A 22820-nucleotide genomic window follows, 5' to 3' on the forward strand; every position below is an offset into this window, starting at 1 on the left:
TTAATTTAGAAAGTGCCTTTGTAAACCACACCTGTAAAGACCCTTGAAACTATAGGTGAACCTACTAGCTAGGCCTATTACAGAGTCATACTATGTGTTGCAATGTAAGATTAGACCCTTAACATAAGCATCTGAATAGCCTGGAAAAGAAAGCACAGCTAGGCCCAGATGAGGACTTCATAGGAACAAAACAAATCAAACAAAAAAAGCTATGAGACTGAAACACAGCGGCAGGCTGGAATGGGAAGAGTTTTTATAAAATGTCAGATGGCATGCCACATATTAGAAGTTGCATACAGGAACTGAATGCTTTCACTCTCAGCAACTTTCTTTTACTAAAGCAATTGATGGCAATTAAAATCTATCTAGCAATTAACTCACTACTACCCTCAATCACAGCTACACCCAGTCTTCTAGAATCAAATGACAGAAGCTGACACTCTTCTGAGAGTCTGTACACAGAAGAGTACAGCTACTGTGGTAGAATTTGTTTCCATTTGCTTTCTGAAATAGTTTCAGAAAATATTAAAACTTGCAAGGTCAGACACTCCAATGTTCTGAACTAAATAACTATCTGGCTGGCCAAATGCTTGAAGAAACTGGTGCTTTAGATCACTTTCTTTTTTAGAATGCCTGTCCCATAGGATGAATATGCTTTGGGAACTAATTAGGGTTCTATAAAGAGCATTTGTCTGCAATAAACGAGATATGGTTCTTAATCTCAGAGACACAAAAGGAACAAATGTTGCCCTGGAGAACAAGATCTTCTTGTTCTCTGCTACTCAAACTTCTGAATGATGGAAGGCATATCATTTAAACCAAGTATTTCACCAGGCAGCATTAATCAGTCTCTGGTTCTCCACTTGACTTAGCAGAAACCTGAAGTCAGAAGTGCAGAAAATTTGAACTACAAATGAGGTCAAGATGCTGATGTTCTGAACATATATCCTGGAGGAGGTGCACTGGGAAAACAGGAAACAGAGTCTAGCTTTTAAAAACAGCCAACAAAAACATCCAGTTCTTCCATTAACACATTTCCATCCTATCTTCTTCCATCTTCTTTTCTGACACTTAAGCTTTTCCTTTGCTTTATCAGCTTTATTTTCTTCTTCCTTTATAATTTTTAATTTTGTATGTGTCTCAGTTCAGCTATAAATTAATTTAGAGATAAAACAACCTCCTAATTCTTCATAAGGGGAGTATAAAGAAAAAAATTACTAGCATTTTCTTGAAGTAGGGGCAGGGCAGGTAGGGAGAATAAGTATTATTAGAAAACAAACAATTGTAGTTCTGTAATAGGATTGCTGATAGTATTTTCAATGAAAAAGTCTTCACAAACCCAAAGCTATAATGCAGATCTAAATGTCTACAATCCAGTATGAAGCTAATGGTCTTCCAATCATACTGAGAACATACTTAGGTCAAAGTAGAAAAACTTAATGTTTTGTTTTCACAGTATCCTTCTCAAGTTCAATTTTTGTTGATCATCTTACTCCCATTTCTGTTTCAGAATACTATTTCAGTTCTAACATTTTCAGCTTTAAAATTGCAATCAAATTGAATCAAAGTTCAAAAATCAAACAAGCAATAATAAGAATTACAGTTAGTAAAGAGCCAACACTAAAAAAGGTAAGCAGTGAAAGAACATTATTGCTCAATGATATCTCCTCTTTTCTCCTCTCAAAAAATATGTAAAAAAACTAGAAAGTAACTGAGACGTTTTCAGCTTTATTATTCAAAGATTTAAATAATTTAGTTCAGGATTTGAAGACAAAAGTATTTAAAAATACTTAAAAAACATATATAGTTATGAAATGTGGTACATCATGTTAGACAACAATATAAAGGACAAACATTTAAAAAAATTTCAAGTAAATACTCCCTCATACAGAGAAGGAAAATAATTTTTTTTTAATGTGCCTCGTGTTGAAATACTTATAAGTACTGAAATACTTAAGAGATTGATCTAAACCTTCAAAGAGATCCTAAATTCTTTAAAAAAAAGCTATGTTTTTAGCATAACTTAAAACAGATAGGCTAGAAGGTACAGTTTATATAGCACAAGTTAGTACTGAGATGGAATGCAACACCTCTGAAAAGGTGTTTGTCTGAAAATCTGAAAAATTGTTTCTAATGTAATGTTAAACTAGAAGATAATAAGAACTAGAAGAAACAAGCTAGATCTGTGGAATGGGCCAGGATTTGTTTTCATGCCAATTCAAGTAGTCTGTGGTAAACTGCATAAGAAAATAAACTCTGTTACCACTAAGTTAGCAATTCTAACATAAAAGCAAGTGTTAATCACCTGACAGGCTCTTTTTTGCCTCATTTTTGTATACTGTCAAAGACAGTAAGTTCTTTAACCACGATCTGGCCACTAATAATGCTAGCATTATATAGGTAAATGTGTTGAACTTAAAGATGGCAATTAATACTAAAGCTGAAAAAGAAACCCAAAAAAACCCCAAACCTTTCCCTTTCATCCTCAATAGTTTTATCACATAAACCCATATGAGAACATTGTGCACACAGAAGGAAAATTTGGAATCTTCAGTACATTTTAAAGAAAAACTTTTCTGAGGAAAATGAACAGCATGCATCTTCTAATCTCAGACTGCTTTGAAACAAATGATTGAATCAAAAAATTATAAAAACCTGACATATCAATTTGGATGAAAAGAAAGAAAAAAGCCACCTTGAAAAAAGTCTGAAGAGCAGTACTATGTTCACTAAGATCTGCCTGAAAATTGGAGTAACAGAGGAATTAAAACTTAGTATAGATGATCTTTTGGAGATGCTCAAGTTGTAATTAAGTTTATTATATTATAGAGACTGCTTCTCAAGACAGCTTTTGACTAGGGCATAGATTCATAACACCCTCTGGTAACATTTCAAAAAAACCCAGAAAGCAAGCTATACTTCAGCTCATTAAAATAGTAATAGCAACTGCAATACAGTAATTAACCTATGAAATATTTCATAACGCTTACAGAAATTCAACTGATGTGGTTTGAGGGGTGGAGAAGGGAAAGATTGTTTCAATACCTTGTCTTCCCTCATCATTGGTAAACAAACCAGCATCACTGCTGCTCAGACTGCTGGATTCACTGTAATAAGAGAAAGAAAGAAACAGATCAAAAGAACAATTGATCTTTCAGCTGTAAAATTTTAAGGAGACAAGGTTGTGTTCAGATTGAACTTAAGCTCAACAAAGATCGGAAAGAAAATAGGATGATTTTTTTTAATCAAACTGCAAATATCTCAGTTCCATTAACTACAAAGCATATTATTTTTGGCACATAAAACCACAGGAATCTAATGGTACTCTGACACTAAGCCAGATGTGACTGCAACGAGGTGCTGACACAATTGATGCATTTTATTATCTGCTTCCATCAAATGCTCACTGCTCTCTTCTTATGTTGTGCAATTCAGCTTGATCCTGGAACACTACTGCTCAATAAAATAGGAAAAGTCTCAATCAAAAGCAGCCTTAGCCTTCCTTCCACATGAAATATAAGAGTCTGAAAATCGAATTACCTTTCTGAACATTTGCAAATGTTGTGGAAAAGACACTGCTTAAGGTTGCACAACATATTACTTCAGGAGTAAGAAAAAAGTTTATAACAAAGGTAGCCAATGAAACCAAAATAAAGATCACCCTGAAGAAAATAAGTATGATCAATGACTAAAATATCATCCAAAAAAGCACAAGGTACAGTTTACTTACATCACAGCCTTATAATTAGAATGTGTTTATACAACATGCACACATTTCTGTCTAAATTCAAAAAGACATCAATAGGTAAAGCACTTTGTTCTTTGTTGTATACAGATTGTTACAAACAATAGTCACACGTCCCTAAATAGTAAAACAGACTTGTCTATTAATAACATAGATCACAATTTGGTGAGCTTCGGACAAAAGGATTTTTTGTAAACCATTTATTTCATTTTTATTCAAGAAAGTAGCTCTGCTAAGGAATTAATATGTTCACCCAAAGTAAATCACATTTTACATATGTTGAGATGCAGAGTAATTGGAGGAAAAAAGAATTAAAAAAAAGTCACTTTAGTTCCCCACAGAAATTCAAGTACAAGTTATAAATACTGTGTTTCCTTTCAATGTTGCATATAAGCTACTTCCAATAACTTGAGGTGTTTCGACATTTCTACACTCATTCAACATTAAAACATACATGCAGAATCCTGTACTTGAATTCAACTGGTTTCAATTATTTTTAGTTACTTTCTAGTAATAGTTTTCAGTTCTAAATAACTAGTATACTTAATGTCAATATCTCACCAAAAAACCACCAAATCTCTCAAGTTTTTTAAAATCTTGTAATATGTATTATATAATATTAGGTTAATTTGTATTTAATTATAGGTAAATATTTGGGTTTTGTATCTTCCTTTGTGAGGCACCACACAGGATCTGGAACACAGCATGATATCAGCAGACACAAACCAGTGCTTTAAAAAAAAAAAATAAAAAAAATATACAGCTGTGTTTGAAAGTTAAGTTTTCTTAATCACTGCTGTACCTTCTGCTTATCCATACTCTTCTTGTATTAGCAATACTTACACCATCTTTTATACACAATATAATCACAACAGACTAAAGCACTTGCACAACTGCCATATACAGAAGAAAGATGACAGATATGCAATGAAAAAACATCCATCTTTCATGAGAATGACCAAACTTGAACATCTCAATGTTGCAAATCCTGATAATTTCCTTCTAGCAAGCATTCCATCCTCACTTTAATTGCAACAGATGGCTTTAATGTCGTAACATTTAGTTGAGCACAATTTATCATACATCTCAAAGAAACGTCCCCCTTTCATAGATTCCTCCTGTCTATTTATTGTTTAGTTGTACTTTTTTTTTAAAAGTTAGGAAATCCTTTCAACTCACTTTTTCAGCTGCTTCCCCCTACCAAAATTTTTAATTTTGAGATCGATTTCCTTCCTTTTTTTTTTTGAAATAAGATATTTTAATTGCGTAATAATTCTTATTGAAGGGCTAGCCAGTTCCTGAAAACATACTCACTTGAAATTTTAGTAATTACACATAATATTGTTTTAGTTTTGTTTCTTTTTTTTTTTTTTTTTTAAATTGAACCGTAACACTGGCATATCCATGGCAGCCCCAATGCTCATTCTCCTCATTTCACAGTCAAATAGGGCAGGGATTACAGCTGAGATAATTGCTACATGGTAGTTATTTCACTGAATAAATTCAAAACCTCTGGAATTAATACATTAATATCTAAGTACATGAAAGCTGTTATGATGGAATTTATTTCCCGTTTTAATATAATTTTGCACTGTATATTGCTAATTCCTTTGCTTTGTAATGAGAATTCTAGTGCCAGCAAGACTTCCAGGAAAAAGAAAAAAGCCACAGATTCCTTTTAGTCTTATAAACTAGTGTATGCAAGCAGAAACTTGGAAAGAACAGCTGTGCCATGCAAAAAGTTTTCATGGCTTCACTTATACATTTGTGGAAACAAATAAGAAATATTTATTATTAATTACTATTACTAGGAAACTATCCCACATCTTGGTTTCATAAGACACGTGTGATTTTTGTTTAACAAGCCTGCCCCAGGAACGGACCAGCCACTGTTCTCACACTCACTGTCGGGTCAGTGGGTGAGCATCTGTGAATTTCACCACTGCTCTATTTCAAAGAGGGCAATTGAGATTTCTTCTTCATTAAGTCACTTAAAAGTGCAGGAATTAAATATAATCCATGACTGCATGCATTGCCAAATTTGGCTGAAATTAGATGGCTAAGCATTGAGGAGAAGGATAGGCTCTGATCTCAAAAATCTCACTTCTAGCACTCAAAACCAACCTCAAGAGAACATATCTTTGGGTTCATTTAGATGCTGACATCAAGAGCTTGATAACTTCTCCTACTTCTGAATCCTGCAGTAAAAACTGGTTATTATTGTGTTTCAACACACACAGACAGAAGACTGCAAAAGAAGTATCACTTAGCCTTTTTAATGTGCACTTCAAAGATGTATACATATATTATGTTTTTATAAAGTAATTTCATGTATACGTTGAAAACTTCACACCAGTTTTAGATCTGAGCAATGTAACTCCCATTAAAAAGTACTGGCTTTGTTTTGTTTTTAAAAACTCAACTTCTAAAAAAAAAAAAATCAGTCCTTGTTTTGAATAATTAAAATGTATGCACACAAATGTACAACATTAGAGCAGCTTTTGATACTTATGTTTTCTCTTCTAGCAAGTGTTGCCCAAGCACGAGTCTTACGCAAGATGCTTTGCTAGCTCTCTGTATCTTGTGCAATCTTACAGAACTGATGTTCCTTTTTAAAGTCTCAGATTTACTTTTAGAACATACTTTTATGAACAGTTCGCTATTTCTTTCCAATTCTTCTGTTAAAATTATCTCAAACAATAGAAGCAGTATTGCATTTAACTGAAGTTGGTTTAAAACAAGTTAAAATTATTCATGCACAAAATATTCAGATACTGTATGTACCCAAGTGCCTTAGACATAGTGGATTTCTAATAATATTATGGAAAACAAATTTTCTAATTCAGTGGTTTAGAAGTCTTTTGGTACATATGACCATTGCAGGAAATTTAGTATAATGACAGACCATCTCTACAACCCTATGCATGATCAGAAAACACTATGAAGATGTGAATGGTTTTAAAGGCCATTTGTTGGGGCCAAACATTTAAAGTACAGTTTTAAAAATAACAGCATTTAGTATAACAAAACATTAAGCACTTTGAAGAGAAAGATGAATTTTTAAATCAGTATTTATTTTGTAAAAAGACAAAAAGATATTCAGACTGACCTGGAGGTAGCACAGTTTGGGGAATCAACAAAAGGACTTTTATATTGATCAATCTTCATCCAAAAATTAGCTTAGAATTTTTGAGCTGGACAACTGCTACCCATGTAATGTAACAGAAAATATTTTATAAATAAAAAAAAGTGACAAGACTATGGAAATATGATACAGTATGTGATGGTTCCAAGCCCCAAGGAAATTTTCCCCTTCAGGTGCCAAATCTTGGGGAAAGGATTCCCAGTATCAAAAAAGAGTGAAGTTTTCTAAAAGCTTCCTGACAGCACCCACTCCTATCTTGCATGTCAAAGTGAGGTGTCTGAAGTTCACTTGCTGCCCTGAAGGCTTGCTTCTGCTCTAGTAACTAAGACATTAGGAACAATCTTTAAGACTCAGGATTCATTCAGCTCTTTCAGCTGCTTATTGTTCACAGGTGAGGGACAGAACTAGTATGTAATAAAAAGACTTAGAAGAACATTTCTGACAATAAGTGGAGTTAGTCATCAGTATTGCTTTTTTTACAGTAACCAACCCGTCTGCTATCATCAAAACCGCCAGGTACTCTGCATCTTAATTCTACCTCTCCAAAAATGAAAGGGCTTCAAAGCTTATAGGCAAAGGCTTACAGAAACAGGGACACTGATGCTGTCAAGTGACTGAACAAAATATATGTTTTAATGAGTTTTTCTTGTTGATAGTTCTGCATTCAGAAGCAGTCACAGAACAAACATAGCCAAGCTTATCAGGCCTTGCAGGTAACATCCCTTGTGGATAGTGAAAAAATGACTTACACCTTACTGTGCTGTCAAAATAGTACTTTGGAAACAATTACCATTGTAGTATGACTGCTGTCTGGAATGGATGAATGAGGTGTACTGCCAAGGGGTCATCATTCCCCCATTTTTCTAATGGTAAGCTCAGGTGTTTCTGAACTGTAAATTGGTTTTTGCATTTCGTAAATGATGTATATCCTTGGCAATCTGCAGACTTTTTATGCCCATGACACATAAGCACATACTGTCTAAATGGTGAATCTAAACACTGACAACCTCTCTGATGAATAGAGATAACAGTCAAAGCACCAATGTCTAGAAACTGGAAAAACACTTAATTTTTGTCTGAGAACTGTCACCAGTTGAAATACCCAGAAAAAAAATAATTAATCATTTGTATATTCCGTCATTCTTATTCTTGAAACAATTAGAATGTATTATTTCAAGAAAGTATTTTCTCGGTTCTTCCTCTGTGACATGACTCTCTATTCTATGAATTTCTCAACCTGATAAACTCATATATATTAAAAATAGGAGACTTGGAAAAATAATTAAGAGTAAGTTGTTAAACCAGATACTATTGATGCTAGCATTTTGACTCCGGAATAAAAATAAAATCCAAAGATTCCCAACACAAGTAACAGTAATAAAAGCAAACAAAAAATCTATGATTCTATGATTATCCAAGGTTTCTGTAAAGAGGAAGAGAAAGAATAACCTGTCACTCATGTTTTCATCTGAGCCTTTTTGCTCCTCATACTCCATTTTGTCCTTATTTGCTTGGCTCACTTCTTCATTTTCTATAACTACTCCTTCATCCAAGATTTCTGGTCCTTGTCGAGCTGCGGCTACTTTTCTTTTTTTCACTTTGCTCTTGGAAAACTCTTGGTGTTGGTATGATTTATTGTTATTGTCCATTTCTTGATCTCTGCTGTTATCCTGCTGATGAGTTATTGTCAGTGCATTAGAGACTTCTGATGGCAAATCTATTGCCATCCGTTTTACCTTTCTTCTCCTGCGCAAAGTTCTGTTTCCCAAACTGTCAACAGCCAAATCTGGTTCATGCCACAAAGGTCTTTTGCCTCTAATGTTATTTAAATTTGAGGAAGGCCTACGTTTAGCAACCAACAACTGGTCATCAGAGTCACTATGGTCTTTCTTATTAGCATGATTGTCCCTGTAGTCTTTGTTTGTTTCCTCTAAACTGGAATCGGAACCTTCACTTAAGCAGTGACCAGTCTCCCAGGGATGATGGGTGGTAAATGAACGTCTTTTTCGTCCCCTCCTTTTCCTTGCCTGTCGCTTTAGAAGACAAGACACACTTCGAGAATGATCTCCAGTATCAGCAAAACCTCCTCTGGCTTGCTCAGAACTTTCTTCCAGCGCTGAGACTAGATCGTGAACCAGCTCCTCCATAGTCCTACTGAAATGCCTGTATATGTCAAGGAAAAAAAAACACAAGAAAACAAACAAAAAAAGAATTTAAAGTTTTTACTATAAACTCTAAAACAATTTTACCTGCTAAAATCACTTCAGTCACTTTAGGCAAGGTAGTCTTAATGTCTGTCCTATGAAGATTATTCTATTCCTGCAAAGAGACCAAACCTTGTCAATCAATCCTACACAGTTTGCAACATATCGATACATGTTCTTTTTTAGAGGTATCTTCTCAAATGTCTGTCTTTGAAAGAAGTTGGTTAATAAGTGGGTATGTGTGTGTGTTCCACCATTTGGTTTTGACTCACTATTATTGTTTAGTTTTAATTCATCTCATCATGTTTTTATGATTTTTCAGGGATTCCATATGGCAAAAGCATCAACAAAGACCATTCACTATAATTGCAGGTAGGAAGCACACTTAAAATTTCTAAATGCAAAATGGAATATCTAATATTTCTCGTTTATAGTATATTAGAGAGTTCTGTTTAAGAGCTGTCATTATGATAAAATATTTTTTAAGGATAATTATCTCTTGATGCTGCCTAAATGCCAAAACGAAGACAATAATTCTTTGATAATATATGACTTTTAAATCCTGTCTTTCCAAATGACTGATATTTTTTAAAAATATTGATTCAGTAGAGTGATATTACATTGAGAGAACACCCTGGTAGAGTTAATTCTAAAGTATTAAATGGAAAGTTTTCCACCACATGTAGGCATTCACATCCATAGAATCACACACTTGTGTAAGGAAAAATATTCCTAAACACTTATAGCATCTGATTATGGCCTTATCCTTTCAAATGTTTTGCTCCTTCCTCTAATTTCACTAGCATTTAGCATGTCTAACTCAGTATGCTTCAGTAAGTTCACACATGCATTACATCAACATAGTTACAAAAAGAAAATATTAAATGATTGCTGCTGAACTTTAATCCTTCTCTGAAGGCTGTGAACATTCTCTGTAAACACAGTAATCAGATTCTCACAACAAAGCATCAGAAGACTCCTTTCACTGAAGTACAGCAGAGATTAACATTCATACTCTTTACTATATTGCACCATCCAGAAGATACATGGTAAATTATGTAGAGGACACTTAAAAGCAAGACTCTTCGTTTTGTTTTTCAATACAAATTGATAGAGCAAACAAACAGCTTTCTACTTATGCCAGCAGAGCTGTAGACATCTGGACATGTAGAGCTATCTGGACACATAGTGCACAGGCGTGTGTACTAAGTCTCTCTCACCACAAACTCCAATGCTAAAGGTACTTAATGATGATGGCTGAACAGACAGTCATGACAGTAAAGTATGCACATTTTAATATTAATGCAGGAACTGAAGAGACTAAGAAGAAATCCAAGCTAGTCATGAAATAATTCTTCTAAAAAATTATTCTCCTTTTAAACTACATTCAGAAAGATTTTAAACATTTCAGGTGTAAGACCATGAAAATCACAGAGAGTGTTAGAAACACAAGCTCATTTTGAAGTCCTAAAACTATCACTTCACTTCCATTAATTTCTCATACCTCTTTTTCTGTCCTGCTGTAATCTCTAGTCCTATTACTGCTTCTCAACATAACATTTTATTTGGTTCTTAGTACAGCAGAATCATTGCATTATTTTCTAAGGAGTGAGACACCTCCAGGAGGCTATACTTTCTCCTTAATCCATTTGCTTCATAAGAATCAAAACCTCCAGAACCACACAAAAATACTTAGAATCATAGAATCGTTTTAGCTGGAAGAGACCTTTAAGATCGAGTACAGTCTTTGGCCTAGCCCTATCAACCACTAGGAGAAAAGCTACACAGTAGAAAAAGCATTCTAAATGAATCGTTTTGTGAAAATTCAGGAAAAAAAGAGAAAAAGAAAAGCTAATTAACCTAGAAACTACTTGGAGACATGTGACTTCAAAGTGATTTAAAACGAATTCTTAGTTCAACTTTCAAAATTTCAGTTATTATGAAGGGCTATTTAGAAGGGAGTTTATTTGATTTTTGCTTGGTTGTTTTGAGTGCAGTAGGAATTTCAACCAGTAGGGGCAAGTCCAGTTATATTTGTACAGGGTTTCCACACATGACTTAAGTACATGTATTAATCCATGTTTCTCAGTAGCTACAAGTGCAAAACAGGGAGAAGACTAGTCCCTTCAGCTAAATCCCCATGAAGACAGCTATCCTGACAGCTGCACATCTCAAAAATGAGATGCTCTTGCGATTTAAGTGGCTTTCTAACTCTTCTGCACTAATGTAACACAAGCCATAAGGCTCGAATAGATAAACTCCAGTACACTTATTTGGGTTAATTTGAGATGTCAATTCCTCCAGCTGCCTGACTAGCCCTTCTGCCACAGCCTTTCACATTTATAGAGAACTGATGGAAGCAGAGGTGCACCAAAAACTGAAGTAGTAGGCTTAAACCTACATTTAGCTCTCAAAACAAACAGGTTTCTGCTAATTTGCCAGAATATGAACTAGCATATATAATCTTTTGCAGTCAATTCTGCTACTGCCTCTTAAGCAAAAAGTAAAAGGGAAAGGGAAGACCCTAACGTCTTACACCACAGTTGATGATTAATTTGTTAAATTCAGTATCCTTAATCCATATGGATAACTGTATCATTAAAATCAACGTAGCTCCTAGAGCAGATATACCAATTAACTCAAGATAATGATAGAAGTATGGTGGCAAAGTTGTTACACTTCTGTGAAATACTTCAAGATCAAACACAATACATCCAGCTTGGATTCATATATCTGATCAGAATTCTCTTGAATTCCCTCCTAAAATACTGACAATATAGATGATGTCAGATAAAAAAAAAAAGAAACTTAAGACGAGTGATCACCCTCAAATGTTTTTGTAATAAAGGGATAATATGACTCTTATAAGGCCCTGAGCAGTGAAGACACTTAGTTTCCATCAGACAACTTTGAATCTTATGCACTCCTGCAACTAAATTTTTCTACTGAATGTCAGGTGTCTACACTGCAGCTGCTGAACTAAGATCTTTACAGGGCAGCAATCTTGTTTATCCTGAAAACCACAGCCATGGTCTCATGTATAATATAACTGTATCCTAACTGAATTACATCTTAGGTTAGACAAATTAATACTATAATTACTATAATATATTTCCTTAAAATGATAATGAGAATTACTTGATCCATTTGGGACAGTGAAAACTCCTTTGTAACTGACTGTGAATACAATACACATACTACTTTTTATTCATGCTGCACTTTCAACGTGCCAGTGGTCCAGATTAAAATCCCTTCTACTGAAAACACAAGAAATATCTTTTGATTAATTTATTCTTATTTTTTAAAAATAATGTATCTTGTCATAACTGAAGGGAAAAAAACAGCAATCAATAGTTAAATCTGAAGCCTCTCTCCAAACTCCAGGAGTGTATTTCTCTTGCAGCATTATTTATCAGACAAACACAGTTTTGTAACTTTTTCCACTGTTCACAACCAGCTGTCAAGCTTGTATTCCAAACCTGTGAAGTAATTTTAATCATTGCTGCAGATGTTACTGTAACAAAAACATTTGCATTTGAAATAGGTTGAAAAATAACTACAAGAAGTATTAAAGACATTACCAGTGAGTATCAATTGCATTCAGAAAGATAAGAAATTTCAAAGGTTGTAATAAAGAACGTAGAACAACATATTGAGGTACATAAAATATTAAGTTGAGCCATAGTTTAGCACAACTCACATAAGGCTATAAAAATGCTGTTACAGCAACAGCCCATAGCTAGTAATAAACTGTAATGTCTTCAGGAGGAGAAGATTCTACTTTACTAGAAGAAAATCTGTTTTGCTTACACTGACCTTTACATTTATCAGAAGCAATTTTAAGTTCACCAAAGGCTGACACTTCCTCTCTAACCCTTACCAGAACAGACCATAAAGGTACTGCTGCAGGAAACAGTGTAACTGCTTTCATCTACTTCAAAACAGCCCACAGAACTTGTTTGCAGTATTAACACTCACATTGCAACTGCTAGTGGGAATAACTTGCCTTTTCAGTGAAAACTGTAAGTTTTATTCACTTCCCACCTAAAGCATATATCAATGTAGAGCTCTGACTGCTCACAAAATATTTCACATACACATTCACAGGAAAGCTAATTTAGTTGCACAACTTTTAAGGAGAAGTAGTATCTTTTACTAAACTGACAGCTGCGTTTACATTTACTTTCTCGTTCTAAATCTTTTTTCTGTTAAGCAGATAAGGGATTTCTTGGAGCTAAAGTTATGGTGCACCTGTGTCTTATTAATTCTGAAAAGACACATTATTTTTGCTACCTTCACAATCCACCTCAATCATGAACTATGAGCACAAGAAAAATCATGTAGTTCCTTCAACATCAGAATTATAAAACCTACTTCATAAAATATTTTTCCATTTGGATTCTCTGATGTCTCATAACACAGCTGTAATCACAGCACAACTTTATCTCCAGATTATAATAATATGAATTCCCTTTCTCCATCTCGGGAGTTATTTCCACAAAATCTTAGAAACATTGAGACCTCTGCTTTCATGTGACTGAAATTTGGATTAATCTATGCTGCCATTCAATAAGATCTTGATCAGACTGAGAGCTGTGCAGAGAGGAATCTCATGAGGTTCAACAAGAGAAGGTGCAGGACCCTGCACTTGTGGAGAGCAGCTCTGCAAAGAGTGGCCCAAAAGTTCTGACTACAAACTAAGCGTAAGCGAGGAACGTGCCCTCGTGGCCAAGAATGTCAATGGCATCTCAGGGTGCATTAAGAAGTGCTTGGGCAGATGGTCGAGGGAGGTTCTCCTCCCTCTCTCCTCTGCCCTGATGAGGCCTCAACTGGAGTACTGTGTCCAATTCCAGGCTCCACAGCTCAAGAGAAACAGAGAATTTCTGAAGAGAGTCCAACAGAGGGCTACAAAGATGATCAGGGAGTGGAACATCTCTTAGAGGAAAGGCTATAAGATCTGAGGCTGTTTACCCTGGAAAAGACTGAGAGAGGACCTTATCAATGCTTATAAACACCTATAGGACAGGGGCAATTCTTTTTTTCTGTAGTGCCCAGTGGCAGGACAAGGGGTATCCGGCACAACTTGGAACACAGGAAGTTCTACTTGAACACAAGGAAAAACACGTTCCTGTGAGGGTGATGGAGCCCTAGGACAGGCTGCCCAGGAAGGGTGTAGAGTCTCCTTCTCTGGAGGCTTTCAAACCCATCTGGACATGTTCCTGTGCAACTCAATCGAGGTGAACCTGCTTCAGCAAAAGGCTGGACTAGATGATCTCTAGAGGACTCTTCCAACCCCTACCATTCTATGACTCTGTGATTTGGAGGGAGGAGCAAATGATAATCTCATGACCTTGCCTGAAGAATTTAAGAAGTTAAGGAAAAAGAATATCATGGGTCTTGGGATACACAAAGAGGAAGGCAAAACAGAGCAACATAACTTAGTTAAAAAGTACTAAAAAACTAGCAAGAGAATATTGTAGATTAGGAAACGACAATAAATCTGTATTACATAGAAGCTTATGGTATACATCAGACACAAATTTGTCCCTAGATTATTTAATCTGTCATCAAACAGCCATCACCAAGAGGCGGATGCAAAGCATCCAGTTCCATGTCCATACCTATTTATGTCCTTAGGCAGTGTCTGCCGGAGAACCAGGTATGCAAAGCTATACAACGACCATAATGCATTCTATCTATTCCCCCGTACCAGTCAGCACTGAATGGCATGACAGCTAGTATCAAGACTCCTCATGCGCTGCCACTTCTGTGGATTCAGTCCAAACTCTTAAGACTTCCTGTAAAGACTAAAAGCTAACACATTGCCAAACATTCAAAGTAGATTTGATAAGCAGACCAAAGAAACTTATTACAAATCTAATTTTCATACTAAAAAATTTAAAAGTATCAAGAGTATCAGAACTGAAACCTACAGAAATTAAATGTCAGAAAGCAGAGAATCATATTCATTTTGCATTTCATGTAAGATAGTTATAAGAATTGAGGACTTGAGCACAGTTATACCTAAAAAGAAACCCAAAATCCCAGGCTATTTCTCATCTTCAATGTATGTCAACCTTTTTTTTTTTTCAGTTGTATACATATATAACCCACTTTCACAAAATAATAAAAATATAGGAGGAGTTTTAAAAAAGAAAAAATTATGAAAGACATTGTTCTACAATTAAAGACATAATTGCTATACTTGCTGGAAATGTCTATGAACCCTTTTTTATATTAAATATAGAGCTCCCATACATTTAATTGTATATCTATTCCTCTAATCACATGTGGTATACATAAATTCTTGGTATCAAGTCTATATTTGAGAAACTTCTTTAGATAGGTTTTGCAATTGCCTTACAATTGGCCCATACAATAAAAAGTTATTAGTATTTGAGAATGATGGAATTTGATTATGTTGTTGATCCCTCTAAAAATTAGGGCCAAACTTGCAATAAGTACATGTGACTTTTCTACAACTGTTGCCTGTCTAAGAAAGCACAGCAATGGTACATGTGACTTTTCTATAGCTGTTGCCTGAGAAAGCATTCTTGCAATCCCATTGCTGTAATTTACTGATATGCTCACACTTTTCAGAAGTATGATTTCATTAATTAATTCTCAAGGTGGAGAATCACATAAGCTGTCAAATGATAGCAACACACTATAGCACCAAAGTCATTATCAAAAGAATCAGAGTGACCAGTAAATACCCAAAATGCAAACTGTTCTTTAAATTGTCACATATATTCACAATAGAAATTGAAATAATTCGCTTTCAGAGGAGCTTTTCTACTCAAGTGAGCTCTTATTCTGTGGCTGTTCTGAATCTATTAACTTCTTTCAGGTCTTTTAATGTTTTTAGAAAACACAGGCTCTTAATTTTATAAATAAAGCACTGAACATCAAAAAAAAAGGTATCTTCCCTCATCACACTCAAATGGGTTTCCTTTATCAGATACCTTCTGAAATAAGTTACATATGAAGATAAGAAAAGAGGGCCTCTGAGAAGTAAATTTTCAACAGATCCTCCTTCAGAGCTGCTAAACCAATAGTCCTATGGATAGTCCTATCCATAGGATCTTACCCTATGGATAAGATTTCAGTAATTCTGTATCAAATTCCTCTAGGTAGTGTACTTGCACAAGTAAAATCATTACTATCTGATGACAATTACAGAAGAGTATGCCAAATTTCCACACCATGTGCTGTTGAACACAATGGGACATCTTGTTTCCATCAAATCTCTCCACTACTAATCTTTATACCTTCATAGCCTATTAATAAAACTCACGTTTCCATTTTGTTATTCTGTTGGTCAGTTTCCCATCTTCACAGCACAACAATCAAAAATACAAAAATATATGGCCCTTGGGTCATTAAGCTAGTACATAGAATTACATAAAATAGTAAATCAGTGAACTCTGTTGCAGTAGAATTACCCATACTTTCCCTGATCCCTGTCTACAGCTGCACTTGCTGATTCTTGGTTTGCAACAAAATACCTTCAGAACAGTCAATTATGCTGAACTGGATGTTCCTGTAGCACACACTGCAGTGGGGTGAGGCCTTAGAGGGTCTACCACAATTAGAAAAACCCAAATGCACAGAAAAAAAACCTAAATAAGCCTGTGACAAAAGCCGTTATTTGTTGTTTGCCAGCTGTCCTTTTTTTGGCAACAAGAGGAAGCGTCTTCCTCCTGCCCATTGCTCGCTTATAAACGTGGTGAGCCACTGAGGTGTGCCAGGCTTCCAACCCCTACTCCCCCCGAGGTCTTGAAGGAAACACCAACGTCTCTCTCCCAGTGCAACCAGTAGCAACCGGGGGTTGGCAAGCGGGTAGAGGACACAGAGTGGGGACACCATTTGCCCTCACGTTTCCAAGCCCCACACACGACATGGAGATTTTTAGGGGGCATCCCCTCTCCAAAATACCGACACTGCCACCGCGACGGAGCAGGAAGCGGTGGAGACATCTACCCCGGGGCCGCGGGTGGCCTCACTGAGGTGCCCCGGCCTCCCCCGGTCCCGCGGGCCTGCGCTTACCAGCTCTTTCTCGCCGCCTGAGCTCGGGTCGGGGTAGGTTCAGCGACCCGGAACATGAACCCGGCGCCTCCCCCGGCAGCTCCCCGGGGAGGCTGGTAACACTTGGCAGAGACTGAGCCGAGGGGAGATAGGGTGGAGGCCGGCGACAGCGCCGGAGACTGGCAGATAAGAGCCAGAGGGGAGGACGCGGACGCCCAACACTGCTCAGTCCCCCATGATGAGAGCCCGGAAGCAGCTGCGGCACCGGGAGGAAGTCAGACGCGACTATCTCACCCCTTCCTCCTCCAGACTTCTGCCCAGAGGCATCTTGTTCCCTCCAGCTCTCGCACCTCGGCTCCGCTTCCTTCCCAGTCCAGCTTCGCTAGGCTCTCGCTGCCTCTGATGCCCTGCCATTTCCAAGCGACCGGGCTGTGGTAGAGACTGCTATCCCCGCGCTCGCTCGGAGTGGTACGGTCCCGTTGCTATGGTGGCGGCGTCGGGAGGGCGGGAAGGAAGAAGGGAGCATGGCTGCTCTGGCCCGGCTTGAGGCGAGGCTAGTGCTGCTGCGGGAGGAATATTTCCGTAAGAAAAGGTAACCGACTTGCACTGGTGGTGGGGCGGTACGCACCTTCTCCTGCTGGACTAGGGCTAGTGGGGTGGGCAGCCTACGGTCTCCCCGGCAACGAAGGGGCGACGCTCCTGGTGAAAATGGTTTGGCTTTAAAAACTCTTCTCGAGACTACCCACGTCCTTGCCCCCAGACGATGTCAGGCTTGAGGAGACCTGATAGCAGCGGCATAGTTTCTTTAAGGGTTCCGTTTACGCACTGAAAATAGTCAGTGTCCCACTCTTCCTCCGCTTCCTGCTAATTTTGATGGGAAAAGAACCTCTGGAAAGCTCCGGGAGGTGTGAGCCTCGCGAGTTCAGCCCTCTCCCGTCCCGGGAAGCGACCTGCCGTCTCCTGCATCAGCAGTCGGTGTACCCTCTCTCACCACGCTCCGACAGCGCAGCTCTTCCCAGAGGCTAATCCGTAGCGAGCCCCAGAGTGGCATCCTAGCCACTGCTCTGTTTGCTCAAACTGTTACTTGTAGTGGACCTTTAGTTTATCCTGTTAAAAGCCACCGCATTTTGTTTTGTTGAAGTTAATTGACAGGGAACCCCTCCGCTTCTGAGAAAATTGTTTGTTTATTATCCATACTGTTTAAAATACATCGTTTTTTCCCCTAAATTAGATTATGCGGCTTCAATTTTTTGAAACATTTTTTGTCTTTTTCTACTAAGTTAAGGGGGTGTTTAGTCTATTGAAGATCCATGTCACAGGCAGAGTGCTGAGCTGATTGATCAAGTTGTTACCCTTCTCTTGACTGGGTGGGACAGTTTGTGCTGCTGAGTTTTCTGACTGCTGATTGTAGCCAACATTTCACCAGATCAGATTTTAGGAAATAAAATATTTTAAGACCTATTTTAAAATTGCATAGATTTGTCCTATAAATTTGTTTACTGAACTGTTGCAGCATGTGTAAAGCTAACACACAGAAAAATAAAGCGTATTTATCATAGATAGAGGAGGTTTTCCTTACTAATTAATGAATCAATACTTTTAGAATCCAATTACAACATAATTAGCATGAATAACAAAGCTCACTATAAGTTACACTGAGTTCAAGTCCTACCTGCTTATAAAGTGTTGTGTTTTGCTGTTCTTACCTTGAACTTTAGCTGGTACTCATGTGGCTGTACACGCAGCAGTTCATTAAAAGAGCATCAGTTACAGGAGACTATGCCTGAATTTTGCATATATCAGGTTAAAAAGAACAGGCTGAGCCAGACATGGAAATCCATTGGAGGGCAGCATGCTTGATGTTTAGGGATTTGGGTTTTGGCCGAGCTTCCCAAAAAATGAATTGCTTCCCTTTTAAGAACATGCTGTAATCTATCAGCTTCTTGAAATTTGTATTTTCAACTGACAGTTTAAATGAGAGGCTTCAAACAGTCCAACTTGGCAACTAAAAGTCTGATCAGTAATCTGATCTTTATTCTTTAGTGTGAAAATCTTGGACTGCTTTGTCAGAGATGTCAATAAAAATCCTGAAACAAATCAGAATAGCTTGTTTAGAGATTTTGGTAGGTCCTTATTTAACTTTTAGACATAACATTGAATAACTTTTGGGATTAATGTATGTCAGATTTGCAATGACTTTCCAGGTATTTTTGAAGCATTTGTGTTTTGAAGTCAGATAACAGCTTTAATTTCCATTTCAGAACTATGCTTCATCTACATAGATCTCAGATCTGTTAAAATTGCCAAATCTAGGATGCTGCAAGCACATGACTCATTGTAATCTGCAGTCACTCATCATTCACAAATAGTTTGAGGGCATTCAGACAAAAATACATGATACTATTAAAAAAACCCTTTACTTACTATATAAGTTGGTATTTTGCAGTGAAATACCAGATTCCCCTAAAGACTGAGTTGACTTGAAGCATCAGAAAATGCATAAGAATTCAGATTACCAAGTATTTACCTTTTTTGTATGAGTTGCACTGTTTGCAAATACCTCCAAGGGTAAGACCTGAACCATTTAGTTCTCTGTGACAAACACATTTTTAAGAAAAATATTTCTTTCTTCACCTATATATTAAGACCTAAAAGCAGAGTTCTATAGCACATCTAGAAGACACAGACCTTCCAGAGCAGCTCAACTTACAGCAGGCCTGGTAAAAACTGCTGCAGGCAGTAATTGCCTTAAAGTAATGCACTTGCTATTTTACGATTCTGCACCTGTCCCATTAAAAATTAGGGCAAGCTGAGGACTGTTGGTTGTGGTTAGTCAGATTTGCCTAATCTTAGTAATGCTCTAAACTGACATTTTAAGAAAAGCACCTTTCTAGGGAAAGACTTATCCAATGATGTCACAAAGCAAATGTATCATAAGTTTGCATCTTGAGAAATACCCTATCAGCATAAGCATTACAATATACAGCATCTGTTAGTGCATTCCCTTATTTTAAGTGGTAAACAATTTTATCTCTTATTCAAGAACTTATTTTATTTTGTCTAACATCTAGAAGTCAAATGGGAGCTTAAGTATGCCTTTTTAACATTTTACAAAGTCTTTGAGAAGTATCTGTGACTCTGAAAGCTTAATTCAAGTGGTGTGACAACTATGCAATCTGATCAAAAAGACAGATACCTTCTTGAGCAATTTACAGCTCAAACTGCTTCTTTGCTGGCAAGGGCAGTTGCAAGCGTTTATGGAACTGTACTGTAAACAAATCTATTATTGGTCTGCTTTAGTAAACTTTACAATAGCTTCTAATTTGACTTGGCCAGGCAAGACAGAATGCCAACTAAAAAACCCAAAAGAGAGTAATACAGGCAAAGGTTTCTGCCCTTCCAGAAGCACATTGTTTCCATTGCCAGGTAGGTAGGACTGGTTTTGGATCTGCCACCTCTGACATGGCCAGTCTCATATCCTTTTCTTTTCCAGGCTGTAGTCATGACTGTCTATCCAGGGCCAAATTAGTGATATTCTTTTAATTAAAACAATTTTCCTGTAGGTAAAAGTATTCTGGAAGTGTCTGCTTCCTGTGTAGTCTGAGAAGCTGCACAACAAAGGAACAAGGAAGGTCTCTAGCATAAATGCCAGCATTGATATTGAATTGTTTTGTGGTCAGGTAAAAAAATTTTGGTTTTCATGGTTTCCAGGAAGTGAGTGGGTCTGATGCAGGTCAGATGATGAGGATCATTGAAAAGCACATGCTGTGCTGGTTGATATAAAATGAATGAAGTGAATGCTTCTTGATCTCTGGTAGTAAATGTGTGGTTTGTTTTTCAAGAAATAAAATGAGAGTAATCCTAATTTATCAGGTAAAAAATAGTCTTGTTGGTGTTTACCAAGGCAATTAATGTTGACATAACTTTCTTAGAAGAGCTCACTAATATCAGCTAGGTAAGAAAACTGACTAATAGTAACTAATAGTATTTATTATTTTGTGACAAGTGTAACAAGTTAAACTATTTGATAGATACGTTCTTAATAAAAATGAGATTGCAAAATACTTGACTTGTTTGTTTTAAAATGTCAATAACTGTCAAAATCTAGAGGTGATCTACTTTAACTGGATTCTAGCCCTTGTCATTGAAACTCATCCTGGTAACAATTTCTTTCTTTACTCTCTGAAAAGTCTCTTCCAGATTCATATTTTTTTTTAATCTTTTAGATTCATGATTTTCCTGACATTACTTTTATCTTTGTCACAAACAGCACTCTAATAGTCAGAGTCACAGAAAGAAGGCAAGCAAGGACATCCTCTTGGAATTATTTTCTGACATTCTGATGAAGTCTTTTTGCCTGTGTATGTTTCACACTTGTGAATATGCCTTTTCCTTGTACTGTGTCATTTGACAAAAACCGTTGATGGCTAATAGTTCTTGAAAATCTCCTTGAAGTCAGTTCTCCAGCTATATCTGTCTTGTATCTTCAACTGGTTCACCAGTGTCTCTTGCTAGATAATCTCATGCAACTTAAAGATGAATTCTTGATCTTTTTCTGTATCCTCCCTTTTTCATTAGTTTCTCTAGTGACTGTATTAATGCTGCAACCTTAGCATGTTTTCCTATTTGTTTCCTTTAGTTATCTCCTTACCTGTCAGCAACACATGCCAATATGCTGCCAGTTTCATTTCTACATTGTCTCCAAAATATGTGTCTTTGGATTCTCATTGTGAAAAGTCCTGTCAAGACTCAGTAAGCTGTTGCCTTGACTACTGTAATTCCATGTAAAAGCTTCCTATGGAAATCCCATTGGCATCTATCCAAATTATACCATTTTTTTCCAATTCCTGACTTCCTTTCAGGCCACCTAAAGTTTGGAAATTTCCACATCTGGTTTTTTTTCCCATGCTTTCATTGGTCCAGCTCATAACAGTTTTAACATACATTTGTATTTCACTTCAGTCATCTCCTCTTTTTTGTGTTCCTCCTTTTTCAATTCCTTCCTCAGACAGTATCTGAAAGGTCTAAATCCTCTCCTTTGACCCTGTAAGATGAGCTTGTATTTGTTGGAAAAAAATTCTACAGTCAAAGAGTCTATCCTTCACCATTATTGATGCTGTCACTGTTCAGGCAATAAACATCATCAACAAGTTGTGATACACATCATCTTTGTTATCTTAACATGCAACTAATGTAGATTAATTTGTTTAGCACTATTATTTAACTATGTAGAATTACAAAGTGACAAACCTGGTGAAAAAGATCACAAACTGCAATATTAAGACAAGTTTAGAAGCATTTTTCTGCTTTGGTATTAAATTATTATGTACTAAAGTATTACTACATTTTGTATTTTCAGATCTGTAGATGAAAAGAGAAAAATAGAGTACAAAGCTGTTGTCAAAATCCAGAGCTGGTTTCGAGGTTGTGCAGTTCGAGCCTATCTAAGGTAATGTAATAAGCTTATTTTATTACATTATTTATCTGTATTTCAATCTGATCTTTTTTTCCCCAAAATTTCTCATGATATTACTTGATTTTAATAAAATGGGAGCATTTGGGGGGAAAAAAATTCCCATTGTTATTCTACTTTTGAATAGAATTAGATATATGTTGTGCCACTATAAGAAATAATAACTTTTGATTTTCACAACTGCAAACAGTTGAAGTGATGCAATGCTAACAAGTACCATGGAAA

General features: G+C 36.6%; 2 protein-coding genes across 2 annotated transcripts in view; one reads left to right on the forward strand and one right to left on the reverse strand.

Annotated features, from left to right (window-relative positions):
- The window catches only part of GPATCH2 (G-patch domain containing 2), a 127918-nt gene extending 110554 nt beyond the window's left edge, over nucleotides 1-17364 (reverse strand). The window contains exons 1-3 of the mRNA XM_061991443.1: nucleotides 17144-17364; nucleotides 8340-9053; nucleotides 3046-3107 (exon numbers count right to left, since the gene is read on the reverse strand). Of these exons, the coding sequence (XP_061847427.1) occupies nucleotides 3046-3107; nucleotides 8340-9053; nucleotides 17144-17199 (832 nt within the window). The 5' untranslated portion in view covers nucleotides 17200-17364. The remainder of the gene's footprint in view (nucleotides 1-3045; nucleotides 3108-8339; nucleotides 9054-17143) is intronic.
- A 282-nt stretch (nucleotides 17365-17646) lies between these two features.
- The window catches only part of SPATA17 (spermatogenesis associated 17), an 83346-nt gene continuing 78172 nt past the window's right edge, over nucleotides 17647-22820 (forward strand). Inside the window, exons 1-2 of the mRNA XM_061990733.1 lie at nucleotides 17647-17714; nucleotides 22482-22571. Coding sequence (XP_061846717.1) covers nucleotides 17647-17714; nucleotides 22482-22571 — 158 coding nt within the window. The remainder of the gene's footprint in view (nucleotides 17715-22481; nucleotides 22572-22820) is intronic.

Source organism: Colius striatus, chromosome 2, assembly GCF_028858725.1.
Source record: "Colius striatus isolate bColStr4 chromosome 2, bColStr4.1.hap1, whole genome shotgun sequence".
Classification (NCBI taxonomy): Eukaryota; Metazoa; Chordata; class Aves; order Coliiformes; family Coliidae; genus Colius; species Colius striatus.